The sequence below is a fragment of the Nilaparvata lugens genome, chromosome 10 (genome assembly GCF_014356525.2).
Source record: "Nilaparvata lugens isolate BPH chromosome 10, ASM1435652v1, whole genome shotgun sequence".
Classification (NCBI taxonomy): Eukaryota; Metazoa; Arthropoda; class Insecta; order Hemiptera; family Delphacidae; genus Nilaparvata; species Nilaparvata lugens.
In genome coordinates, this window is record NC_052513.1 from 8,897,531 (window position 1) to 8,911,429 (window position 13,899).

Below are 13,899 nucleotides of genomic sequence, written 5' to 3' on the forward strand. Positions count from 1 at the left end.
TTTTATTTCTCAAATTACTAATCAATACTTACTTCAAATTTTACAAATCATAATTGAGAGTAGAAATTTTTATTCATCCATTACATGAGGTTATGTAAGATTAGGACAATTTGTTATTAATAAATTGAAGGAAATTTTCAATTACGAGGATAAATCGGGTTAAGAATAATTCAATGTTAAAGAGAATTGGATTGATATTGATTTTATCAATGGAGTTGATCAATAATTGCTCATAGAATCATATTTTTTTTCTCCAAGACATATTACAAATGAAAATATTGATAATCACACATGAATCTACTGGAGTTTCATAAATACATATCATGAAAGGAGATACCAAATAATGGGACAGTAACTAAACTAAACTAAACTAAAACTAAACTGAGATTAATAAAGTCTCCACAGACTCCTTATGTATTTATTAACCCAGAATTAATGAAGAGAAAAGTTGTGGAAATAGGTTCATACTGTAATGAGTTGATTTACTTCAACATGGGGGTAATTATTCTACGAAGTTGAAGTGAAATTGAATATTTCATGCATCGCATATCATGACAGATACTTCCAGACTATCAATCAAACTCTATCCAAAAGAGTTCCGGTGGGATTGGGGAAACATCTACTAAATATATACATAAACCTCCAAATATATAAATACTGTACATATATTCCCACTGTCATTTATGACAGAGAAATATCTACTGAAAGATTTGTGAGGAGTACTATTGTGCCTTACAGTGAATATCTAATAAATGGGGATGGTATCTGTGAGAGACAGAGATGAATTGCATATTTTCGAAATGTGATATAACATTATACCCTCCGAAGTTACGCTGCATATAAAGGCAATATATAATACAGATAACCGGAAACTGAGTTTGATTCATTATTCAACATCCTGAAAATTGTCTCATAAATGTATCATGTCAGTTCATTCTGGCTTAGGGTTTGAAGAATTCTCGTTCAGTGGAGTGTCAAATTTGATTCACAACAAGAATTTAAGATTTGGTGATTCTCAATTATTAACACTGATTGAACATTTTTTTTCGATTCACATTTACTTGTACACTCTTGTCTAGTTGTAATATTTTGTCTTCATTATTACTTTATTTCAAAAAACTTACAGTGAATGAGAAAATAGAGTTGAGCATAGGTGCACACACCATTGCTGAGTACATTACGTATGTGATAAAAAACTAATAACATATTATATGCAATCCGTATTTAAAGATGAATATGTTATGAATACGTAATAATTGTCAAAAAAACAGTAATTTTTAGTTGGATTTTTAATTTTTATTGGTGTTGTTTGTTTGAATTTTGAATATGTGTAGTCAGCCAACGATGGTTTCACCTATCAAATTACACAACTTCAAATGATCTATAAACTTTTTATGAATTGAAAGGTGAATATGTTATGAATACGTAATAATTGTCAAAAAAACAGTAATTTTTAGTTGGATTTTTAATTTTTATTGGTGTTGTTTGTTTGAATTTTGAACATCTTTAGTCAGCCAATGATGGTTTAACCTATGAAATTACACAACTTCAAATGATCCATAAGCTTTTTTATGCTTTTAGATAATCAATAAAGTGAGTCAAAAAGATGTAAAATTTGTGATATATTTACCTGGTCAGTCATGGTGTAGCCATTATGCAGGCCATGAGGTACGGATAAGGAGAGATCTAAATTTTCACTCCGCTGAAACAAAAGGAAAAGAAAATTAGCAAAAATTAATATCGTGCGACAGAATATGGTGTGTCTTATTTTTATGACAACAGTTTCTAAAGTAATTCAAATTTTGTTCTTCACGAGTATATTAAAGACAATTCATACATGGGATCAGTACTCCCAAATCAAATCTCATTTGACTATTTGGAAAGTAAAGTAGTTTACTTTAATACAGTAATTGACCTTCTTCTCCCTGTAATGTAAAATAACGAATATCACCGACTCTTTTGTAATAGGGCGTACTCTTTGTAATAGGGCTTACTCTTTGTAATAGGGCGTACTCTTTGTGATAGGGCGTACTCTTTGTAATAGGGCTTTGTTGGAAATCTTACTCCCTCTCTCTAGATTCTAGACTCTAGAGTCTGGACCTTTACTTAATTCAAAGAAGTTCCAAAAACAAGAGTATCCGTGGGTAATATTTCCACGTAAAAAAGTTTGTATTTTTAATTTTTTTTTCTATAATCTTCTCCCATTTCGAGAAAGTTGACTAACATTAGAGATATTGAACGTAGAACAAGAGAAGAAATATTGAAACGTGCAGAGCATCCCTAAATATGGGTGGGTGGGCTATTCGCACATGAACCGAAATAAACCTATTAAGGTCCCCAAACATGCTAAGCTTCCCGAATTGGTGAACCTTCAGGTTTGCAAGCGACCTACATGTGCGCAGTGGCAATTTGGGCGGTATCATTACACGCAGCAATTGAGCAATTCAATTTATGTTGCCAATTAAAATCAGCCGAAAAGAGACATGCCAATTGGACATTGGTAGGATGCAAGCAATTTCAATAATAATCGATTCAACATTGATTCGATACACTTGAAGCAAGCCGACTACCGGGCCTATTGCTTCTGTTCATGCAGAGACAGTTTGGCAATAATATTGTTATTGCTTCAATTCTTATCGTGACTGGAAAGTTCGCAGATATTTTTCAAAGAAATTTCAACTTATCACTACCTTAAATTACTCTAAAACGAGACCTAAAGCCTTTTTTCGAAAAAGACCAATCAGAAGTAATGAGTGTTTTCAAATATTACAGTTGAAATGAGTTCACATTCCATTTGTTCCATAATAAATATAATTTCTTCTTTCGAAGGATGATACTTGCAAGTCTCAGACGTATTTAAAGTTGTAATTGACTGTGAATGAGATGATATTACAAATGGAAACGACCTGATATTATTCAAGCATCTAGTTCATTGAGATACTAGTTTCGGTTGTTATACCATCATCAATCACTAGTAGGCCTAAACTTAAAGCTCAAACATTGAGCAGCAGAATATATCATATAACGTGGGTTGGCCATTAGTTGTTAACCAATAAAGGCTGAGAATGTTGTATAAAAATATGAAGAACTAAAAGGTGAATGTGTACCAAGGAGCGTAAACCTAAAATAATAAAAACTTTTATGGAAAACCAAAGATATTTTTAAAGTCAGAATACATAATCAGTCGTAAAAACTCATTTTCATGAGAAATAGTGAATGTATCGACAAAAGATATGAGATTTATCATCTAACAACATTTCCGTTTGAATTTGTGAGTAGCTTAAAATCTGAAGATAAGTTAGAAAGAGAAGGAAGAAGAACACAGCTTGGGACAGAATCCGAAGGAGAAGAGGTAGAAAAAAATTGAGGCCAGTCATATAAATGAAGCGTTATGGGTGATTTAGTCTCACTTCCGTTGAAAATTAAAAGCGATTCAATCTCCAAAAAAGGTCGAGATTGAATTAAGAAGTTTCAATCTGGTTTATTTTTTAGGCTTGGAGAAAAAACGTGTTCTGTATGCTACAGTGAAGGCATGCACGTATTACAGGTGAACTGTATAATAATGAGAATGTTTTTGCTGGTGCATTCTGTATAGGGATTTCCTATTAGGTTGGAGTAAGTAACAAGAAAAAAGGAGCTAACAAAAAATAGGTTGATAAGAAGATGAAAATTCAGTTCTATTGTAAAACCCAGGTAAAAATAAGATAAGAAAGAGTTGATTGATTGATTGAGTACTTTATTTATGTAGATTACAATATATACTGGCTTATACACTTATAAAGGGTAGGAGAGAGGAGGAGGGAACTGTAGAGGAGTAGTACAGTCCAATAAGAAAATTTATAGACAAGGTAGAGGAAATACTTATGAAGGAAATGTCAGGAAGGTTTTTGATCAACCATGGAAGGAAACTTCAGAGAAGGACACCAAAAGAAGGAACAGGACAAAAAAGGCTGAAATTGATAGGCAATTTGTAGAATTAGAATATCAGAGATAGCAAATGTCCATAATAGGTAAGTCAACAAACTCTCTAGAAATGAAACAAAATTTAAAGAAAACCTGAAAAATGAGATAAGTACTATAAGTTAATAAGTCCTAGAAGGAGGCGAATATGGAGGATGATACATTATTTACGTGGACATTTCATGCAGAATCTATTTGTATACAAATCATGGATTATTCACAGTGATTAGTAGCTCCGTTATGAGATGAAATAATTGATGGTTGAGAAAGAGGCATTCAAATATATTTCAAGCCTGATTGTAAAAATCAACTTAAAATCGAAAAGGGTTGTAGTTTGTACCTAGCACGCATAGATTTCTGTAATTGCATCAAAATTCAAGAGAGCCAGAAGCATATTGCTCTTGAATTACAGTATTTCTTCAATCTTAAAAACCTTTGATGGTTATTTACTTCAAAGAAGTTACAAGTTAGTTTTGTGAACCAGCAACTAATTTGAACTGACTAACTCAATTTCCAACTTGCATCATCAACTAAACTACAAATTGGAGTAATAAAGTTCATCACAAAACCAGTATTGGACCTTGAACCTGATGATTGGGTTCCAACTCAATCTCTCGAATGCAAATAACAACTTGGCATTCCTTTCAAAATTAGTATCTTGATCTCTCGAGACGAATTAAAATATCTTAACACTCATTCAAGTACGTGTTGGTTCATAGAACAGGTACTGAACTGAGCTGCTACTTCTATCAAAATTTATTGATGATATTGCTTGATAACGTTGTGATAAAATAGTGCTTTCAATCAGCTTAAACTACATGGACGTGTAAATATTGAGTTGCCTAGTATTAAGTAACTCACTTAATAGCTGGTTGAAACTGAAATACTGGAGAACCAACTGCCCCAAGTAGTTGAAAAGACAATAATTACTATAATCCCCTATCTATTCATAAATAAGTTTTATATTAGCCGTCTAATCTAACCTTTCGTCGGAGTAATCAAGTTAGACAATCTATTTAATTATTATGCATGACATTTACTTTAGAAATGTCTAGAAATGTCAAGGAAACTGGTCATACAATTATACAGCAAAGCTATCATTATCTTCTTTTTATAAAAAGTTAAATACCAATCTGAAACTGATCAAATAAAGAACGTTTTCTCCTATTGATGTCCACAATAAATTTGATTTGGAATTTGTGTCTGAATAGTTTGTTTGTTCTTGTTCAAATTCTTGCCAGGTGTTCGATTAGAAGCTAAGCGCACATATATTTGGTTTTTATGATACTTTACTTGTTTTGTTGTCCGATATATTAGAAATACCTGTTTCCACTGCTGGAAACTTTCCAACGAAATCTAATTCAATCAGATAAGAAATCAATTATGGAACTCTAGAGCGAGATTATAGAATGACTGATCAGGCGAGTTAATTGATTATTTTGAATGATAGATGTTCATAAAATCAGACTTTATCTCTGGATTTCGGTTAAAAACTAGTTCGAAAACAAGAATTTTATAGCTTTTGAGTTCTAAAATAAAAATAGCATGTGTAAATTTATAATACGATCATATTGAGATTTAATTTTGCTGGATAGAATATAGCAATTTGAGAAATATTGATTCAAGATAATAGTTAATAACTACTTTTCAAACTTGTTCTAAAGTTTATAAAGCTTGATCGTTGAAGCTGTTTATCGAAAATATAGTTCTCTTCATTTGATTCATGCAATGCTTTACCCTAGAACACATAAAATTGTCATGATGAAACAATAGAAATATATGAACGATTAAACAGTGTTTATGAAATGTACGTGACTGTACAAGTCCTGCGGTATATTGATAGAACTTTCCTCCTTCTTATTGAATGATAGAGTTATTATTTCAGTTCTCTCATACTTACTGCACTCAAAATACAAACATACTCTTACATTAAACATTTTTTTACTTATGCATCCTTTCTACCATACATATATGATTGATCAATCTCTGTTTCCTACCAAGTAAATTGAAAACTACTGTATATCAATTTAATATACGATATGAAAGCATCTGTTCATCTCAACAGTAATTTATGAAAGTACCTTAATATTAAATATAGTCAACGTTTCTCATCTACATAGATATTCAGCCCATTTCGTAGAGCAAATATCAAGGATAGATAATAAATGGAAACCCGTTCCGCCGTTGCATACATTAACCTCGTTTCGCGTTACTCCAAAGATATTTCCTCACCAACAAATAGGCTATACTATATAGTGTATGTACAAATATATACATCACATGCATACAACAACGTATGCATACAAGAATACTTGAGCTGCTGAGAAGTAGCTCATGTATTCTGGGAACACTCTATCAAGTGGTAAATATTTAATTAACTTTTTAATTGAAAGATAGCAGCAGTTCTAGTGCTACTAGCAGCGGACGCTAGTTTTTAAATTGAAACTGGACCGTTTTTCATTTCTATCTTCTCGTGAGAAAGAATCCAACAAAGTGGTTTTTGGAAGATGAATAATAAAACCACATCTGAATAGTGGTTATGAAATGCAATAAGTTTTCAACTAGAAGTGGAAAATCATGAATTAAAACTTGAATTTGTAATGAAACTCTTTTAAAGATAATTAATTACTGTAAAAAATTTTCATTTGAAAATTGAAAGTTCACATCAAGTTTGATGACATAAACTGAAATAGTTTCTGTTTCTAATTAAGAAACAAAATTGACAAACAATGTCATGTTCAACAATGCGATAGCCTACCAACATTTAATTTGATTGTATAAGGATACTGAAGGCCCAAATAGATGCTCAATATTATGGAACAATATAGTACCTACTTATAACATCAGGCCGCACCGCAGTGTCCATGACAAGTTTATAACAGTTTTGTGGCCTCATGTTATAAGTAGGAACTTATCATACAATAATATTGAGCGTTTATTTGGATGGTGAAAATTTATCAAATAATTTCAAATGAGTACAGAATTGAAAAAAAACTGAACTCTCTATTATGCTAGAAGTAAACTAGGCAACTCAATTGTGTACAATATTCTGGATTATCCAGAGAATTATCTTGGTAGACTCTAGCAGGGAGGCAAAAATTAAATTGAGACTGAACCCCACTTATCAAGTGACACCTGAAAAAAGCGGACACAGATCATCTCATAATTGATGGCTTAAAATTTTAATTGATATACATTTCCCAGTGATGCGTATTGAAGCACGAAGAATAATGATGATCAATGTGAGGTGATTCGGTAAAAAAGCAAAAATGAATGCAAAAAATAAATTAACTGGTAAAAATGTTTTTTAGACCGAAACCTAATCAGATTTGGGGAGAGTTGATTAAAATGGGGGAAGGTTTTTACATGGTTGCGATTTTTGACTCCAACTTAGCGACACGTGGACTCTCTCCTACTCACCCTCTCAATACCCCTTACCACTCTCTCTTTCTCTTCCTCTTCTCTCTCACTCCACTATATCCCATTTTCCACTCCTTCTCTCTCATTGTTATGAGCGTGAAAACCACAGGAAACATACGACCGTTTTCCCACCGATATGTGGACCCCATCATGAAAAATGTCCAGTCATCATCTTTTCTTCTCTTATACCAATAAATGCAAAGTGTATGTCAGTATTAATGTTCAGTGGTAGAAGTTCACGGGAACAAATTGTGTTCCATTAATGATGCAGAAGAGAGAAATGAGAAAATAATAAACGAGAGGAGTTCAAAAATACATTATTCTAGTGTTATGAAATTGGTGTAAATGGAACCGAAATGACTAAGCTAATAAATACAATTTTTCCAGTTCATCCATGTCAATACAGCTTGAAATGTAGTACTGAAACCCAATGTAACTAGAATACATTGTATTTGAAATTGCATCAAGTGAGAGGTTGATTCACATAAATTGAATATGGTTTCTTCAGGTGCGTGATTTAAATTGGATTAGAAATACAATCAGATTGATACATCTGTGGATAAAATATGTCTTCGTTTTAACACTTTAAAAAAATTATGAATGTCGTGGGTAACGTTGAAGCAATAAGAGCCCCCCTGTTCCACAACTCACTTCAGGAGTTAGTTTAGTCTTAATATTTTGATGATAGATCAAAGAACATTCATTTTCATGTTGATGGAGATAAATGATAAATATTATCATTATGCTTTTTTTGCAAAATTGCTCTTCGTTTTGATTTCATTCAAATTCTGTACAGACATTCAAGGTCCTCTACAGTTTATCTATGTAGGTATGAAACATGGGACTGGATGTGTAAGTATCTCATAGAAATAAAGTTCAGCACAAGAAAACATCAATTTAGTACAAAAGACTCCTGTAAACGTCCACATAACTTTTGAATTCTCAAAGTAAATGCGATATTCCTTAAACAGCTGACCAATTGTGTTTTGTAAACCATTATAAGCTCTTGAATGGATATTTTCCTCGAAATATCCTGGACAAAAGCTATTAAACCACAAACGCTGGAGGTCTTAACTCTTTGTTTTCCCAACAAATAATATCATATTTAAGAGGATCGTGCTGCAGCCGTCAATATGAGAGACGTTTACAGCCAGTAAATCCGACGAATTCTCGTGAATACTCTTATCAGCAGGGCTATTACCAGCAACACCATACAACTCGCGCCTCTGCTCTGGCTGCAGGGTGTGAGGTTTGCTCATTTTACAATAAATAGTCTGGGCACAGCGAGAAGAAAGATGGCCGATAAATGCATGCATTTTGAGTCCATTATAATTCCTTCTCACGTTCTATCAGATCGTTTTCAGCCGCATTTATTGGAAAGGAAGGCGAGGGAAAGAGCAGAAAATAATTGTTATCTATTGCAAGATATCGGAGGCGATTATTTCGTCCTTGAAAGAGCAACGTTACTTATATTTTTTGCAACATCGATTGATTGATAAAATAATAGAAAATTATATAGAATCTGACACGTTGCTAGTCGTATCTATTGAGATCAAATACATAAATATTATCTCATATGATAATATTTAAATTTATTCAGTATGGTTTCAATCTTTATTAATTAAAAATATTAGTTTATATTTAAGTTTGTTTGTGGAAAGTGGAATTTCCATGTTTTTAACCGACTACAGTATCTAGCTGCTCACAGAACTTAATCATATCAAGTATTAGAATTTTAATAGAGAATCAGTATATTTTAATATGTAGGAAATAGAGCAATAGAATATTTACAATGTACATATTCAACGAAATTAATGGTAATCGAATGTTAAAATCAATCTCTTGATGCTGATGTGATGCTATTTTCAAACATTCATGTTTAAAGCAATGGCTATCGCTTTCAGCAACCATTTTCTCTGTGAAAAATGTAGACTGTTGAGAATCTTGAATAAGATGCTTTTTGAATATTTCCCATGCACATGCATTTCGTACTTCAATAGGATGTGAATAATGATTGACAGTCAGTCATTGTTCATCGTCTCCTCATCTAAAATTGTGGAACAATATCATAAAAATACGATTCTTGTGAATAAAAAATCAAGTGATCGTGTTTGATTTATTTCAAGATATACTTGTACTATCAAGTATTAATGTATCAACAAAAGAATGTAATGTAACAAAAGAATCCATCAGTATACTATTGAAACTCACACATACTATCAAAATTAGACACACTAGAGATTTACACAATACTGGTGAGTATACTATTAGAGTTAATTTACATTGAAATGAGGAATCGCAGGAGATTTTTGGTTTGTTGAACAGGAACTATTCAACTTATTGTATTACTGGAATTTCTGATTAACAGCAATTATCCTTCGTAACTCTGGAGACAATATTCAAACTACAACTCTTTAAAACCAACAGTCAAATAAATAACGAACTGTATTGTTGGAAATTTTGAATATCCTCTGTAGCATTAGAGACAATTGTCAACATCAATCCTCCCAATCATTTCAAGGGAACATCAATGCCAAGATTGCAATCAGCATCGATGCATGCACCCCATCACGATCAATGAACTTTTCGAAGCAGAAGATTGATGTCTGATAAAAGAATTGGAGCAGGTTTTGATAGTGAACCATGTGGGCCATCTGTTCCGAAAAATCTCAGTCACCGTTGAACGGGGGTCGCGAACAAAGACATCAACAACAACGGCAAATGGACAACAATGGCGAGGGGGCCTGTCACAATCAACCTCATAATCATTATGTAATGAGACCTCTACAGATGTTTGCTGATACAAGTGAACTCATTTTTTCTATCGCATTACAAAGTGGAGCCAATTTCTATTTGTAATAATAAACATCGATCTGTACAATTGTTATGATTGCAAATCGTGGAAGGGGACATGACAGTGGCATAAGGTATATTGTATACTATGGGGTGATTTATTTCAAGGTTTCATGTTCTAGAATCTGATTTCAATGTTCATCATCCACTTGTTTTATTTTTGCAGCTGTACCGTTGATATTGGAAGTATATTATAACATGACAGTAGTCTATCGATACGTTTGAAAATATTATACAGGTTTTAAGTGAAAACTTCCATGCAAGTTTTAACAATGAAAGTATTGTGTTTAGTAATTTAACAATTTCATTCATCATGTAAAAATTTGCAAAATTTTGTACATTTGTACATTTGAATGTACAATTTCCTAGATTCCAATATCTTGAATGTATTCATTACTATGCAGTGATCCGTGGTCTAGTGGATAGCGTAGCAGCATAGAGATCCCGGGTTCAAACCCTCTCAATACCAAACGTTTTCTAACCAGATCACTCCCGTGTTATCGGATGGGCACGTTAAATTGTCGGTCCCGGCTGAAGTACGACAGTCGTAAGACCCATTGACGGCTTAAATTATATATATTCAGGCGGTGGGACCTTCCCACAAGGGACTCCCCACCAACAAAAGCCATACGAATTTACTTTTTTATGCAGTGGAAACAGCAATCATGATATTATTTGCATTTAGGCTATTTGAAGATACTCTAAAAATTAGGAAAAATAATTAGGACAATTATTAGGAAAAAGGTAGCCCATAAGCATTCGAAAATGTATTAGAACTGAGCCTGTTTATTGATAGATTCTCTCAAATTTTTTAAATGAACTTGTATTAACTTTTTGATTAGGGCTACTCTTAATAATTGCCAAGAAATAAAATTATTTTATCTTTATTTCTTGTATGTACATAATTTTTAGAAATTCATCATCAGATTATATGTTTTTAGTTTTGTTCCAATAATATTTTTTTGTTTTTTACTGGTTATATTCATTCCTATATCTTCCATCCACAATCTTCATCTGTTCAGAATTATAACCATAAAATAGTCTACCTTTAGACCACAAACTACATAGCAATCTCAGGTGTCACTCTGAGCCAAGTCATTCAATTATAACCAGTTCATTTATCAATTCCATTATTATTGGACTAGATTATAAATTACTGTCAATATTAATGGTACTGCCTCAACAATACTCTTCAATCATCCCGGGCTCTTACATTCACTCACTCACTCTCCATCTCTCTTGCTCCTCAAACAAATAATAGGCTCTCTTCTACTTGTAATTCCTTCAATCACCTCACTTATAACCACCCCTCCCTCCTCTATGCAACTCCTATTTTACCAACAAAGCCATTACAATCCCCCTCCCTCTCCTCCATTCCAAATATCCCCCCAGCCTTCCAGAGATCCCCCTTTGTCTGTTTGAAACATCTCTTAACAACCATCTTATCCAATAACTAAGGCCCATTATTCTCAACGTCCGTTTGCTAGACTATAGAAGTCTAGACTCTATCAGTGGTTTAGTCCAACAACACACATATAACAATAATGGTGTATGGTCGTTTCAGATGTAATCAAGTTCGAGCCCTGAATTATTATTGAGAACTTGCAATATCCCAATAAAACATTATATTCTATTATCTTCCTATCATTGTCAATGAATCATTATTATCTATCAAGATTATACATTCATGATAACATGATATTCTTCGTAATATTTTGTAGATCGACTACAATGAATTATTAGAATCGATGGATATGGATGGAATAAATATGGAAATGAATACGGGATTTCAAGGAAAGGTGTCTCAATAACCAACTTATCACTTTTGTTAGGATGTAGATAGAATTATACTGATATTGATCTCTTGATAAATCTTCCTAAATTGTCAGGTCTTGTGAGAGAGTTGAACAACAGAATAGAGAAACTAATTTTAAACTGGGAACGCTAATTTTACAAAATTATGAATATTATGGATAGCTATGAAAAAATGTGATCGGAATTAGAATTCATGAAGATCTCATCTCTCCAAGTAAGTTGATAGTATTCAAATGTATGAACATGATGAAGAAAACTGAATCAATAAGCATACATTTAAGGAATATCTGTAATTGTTACAGGCTTACTAGTAAGATATTGATAGAATAAAGAATTTGCACATTCAAGAATAACGTCTCCTATCCAGAAGGTCAACAAAACAGGATATAGTCAGCCAATTAAATGAAGACAATGAGATAAAATAACCCTTCAAAACAATCGTCGATTTTATTATTTAGTTTTAACCCTTCAAAACAATCGCCGATCATATTTAAGCATTGCAAATGAATTTGAAGATGAAAGGAAAAGATTGTAATATGATTTTATAAATTTATGAGGCATTAATAATATGAAAAACCAACTTATCACCACTTGAAAACTACTCACATCCTTTCGGGGGACATGAACCGTAAAGGGGATTCCAACCTATATTTAATTCTTGCATCCATACGAATTATGAACTAGCTGGTTAAGGATTAAAAAGATGGATTTATGAGATGTTATAGATAAATTAATTAGCAGTTGCAAATTAGAGGTAACTGAGGGTGATATTTAAAAGGATGCACCGTTACAGTGACTTAACAAATAATAAGTTACATCAATCACAAGTTCCTGACTAACTAAAATGATTATTATTATAGCCACAGCCAACATACACGGAAAAACGTTGAAATTAATTAACTTAATTGAGAGGTTGTCTGAAAGTAGATGTTAAAAAACCGGTAGGATATAAGTTGAAGTGGATTCATTTTGTTTTGATTATATTGGAAAGCACTATTTATTAGTTACGATTTTTCCATAAAGACAACCAAGACTGCCTTCTGAAGTGATTAGAAGGGTACATCACTGCTTAATTAGTCAATAATTTTAGAGCCGATTGATAAAATAGTTGGGATTGATGAATCTGACGTATTCCCACGGTGAGCTTCTGTTGTGCAATATTTTATGAAACTGAGTACTTCATCCCAGATGATGAGCACTGATTGACAACCGCTTCTGAAGACCGGTTATTCTTCTATTGTCTACTTATAGATTTGTTGATGCATTTCAACTGAATGCAGGTATTCCTGTCTAGTTCATCAAGAGGCCAGTGCCCTGCTCCAGCGAATTCACCTGGGAAAAAATGATTATCAGGAATTTTCCTCTTTGTAAGTAACATGAAATTGAAATTTTATTTTATATACAAGGGAGTTCTGTATGATATTAATGACATTTTTCCCATGAAGACTATACTATTTTTTGACTTGAAGAAAATTGTTGATCCTTATTGGTTTGGGCTCAATCATGTTTACAGATTCACAGGGAGATAATGGAAAGTGGATGATGAACAGTCAATTTCCTGTCTCAGGCTCTAAAGGGATGTTCTCATATTATAATATACTTCAAGTACTTGTTTATTTGAGCTATCAAAATATTATTGCAAATTTGAGAATTGAGTCGGCAAGCTCCAAATCGTTATCTAACTGGAAATACAATTTTAAATGAAGACTAAGTTGATTATAATAATGATTAATCAAGTTTGAAAAACTGAAATTTGAAAATTATATTAATTTGAGTAAGGAGTACAACAAATTTAATTTGATTGCACTTTTATTTGATCAAGTTGAGCTGTAGTATTTTGTTTGTAAGTTA

General features: G+C 32.6%; 1 protein-coding gene across 7 annotated transcripts in view; it reads right to left on the reverse strand.

Annotated features, from left to right (window-relative positions):
- The window catches only part of LOC111045952 (thymocyte selection-associated high mobility group box protein TOX), a 285,369-nt gene that overhangs the window by 37,562 nt on the left and 233,908 nt on the right, over nucleotides 1–13,899 (reverse strand). For all 7 annotated transcript variants that reach the window (XR_005572250.1, XR_005572251.1, XM_039436230.1 and 4 more), the window contains one exon: nucleotides 1,631–1,702. Coding sequence is in view for 5 of the 7 variants with exons in the window: in XM_039436230.1 (XP_039292164.1) it covers nucleotides 1,631–1,702 (72 nt within the window). In the remaining 2 variants the exon portion in view is untranslated. The remainder of the gene's footprint in view (nucleotides 1–1,630; nucleotides 1,703–13,899) is intronic.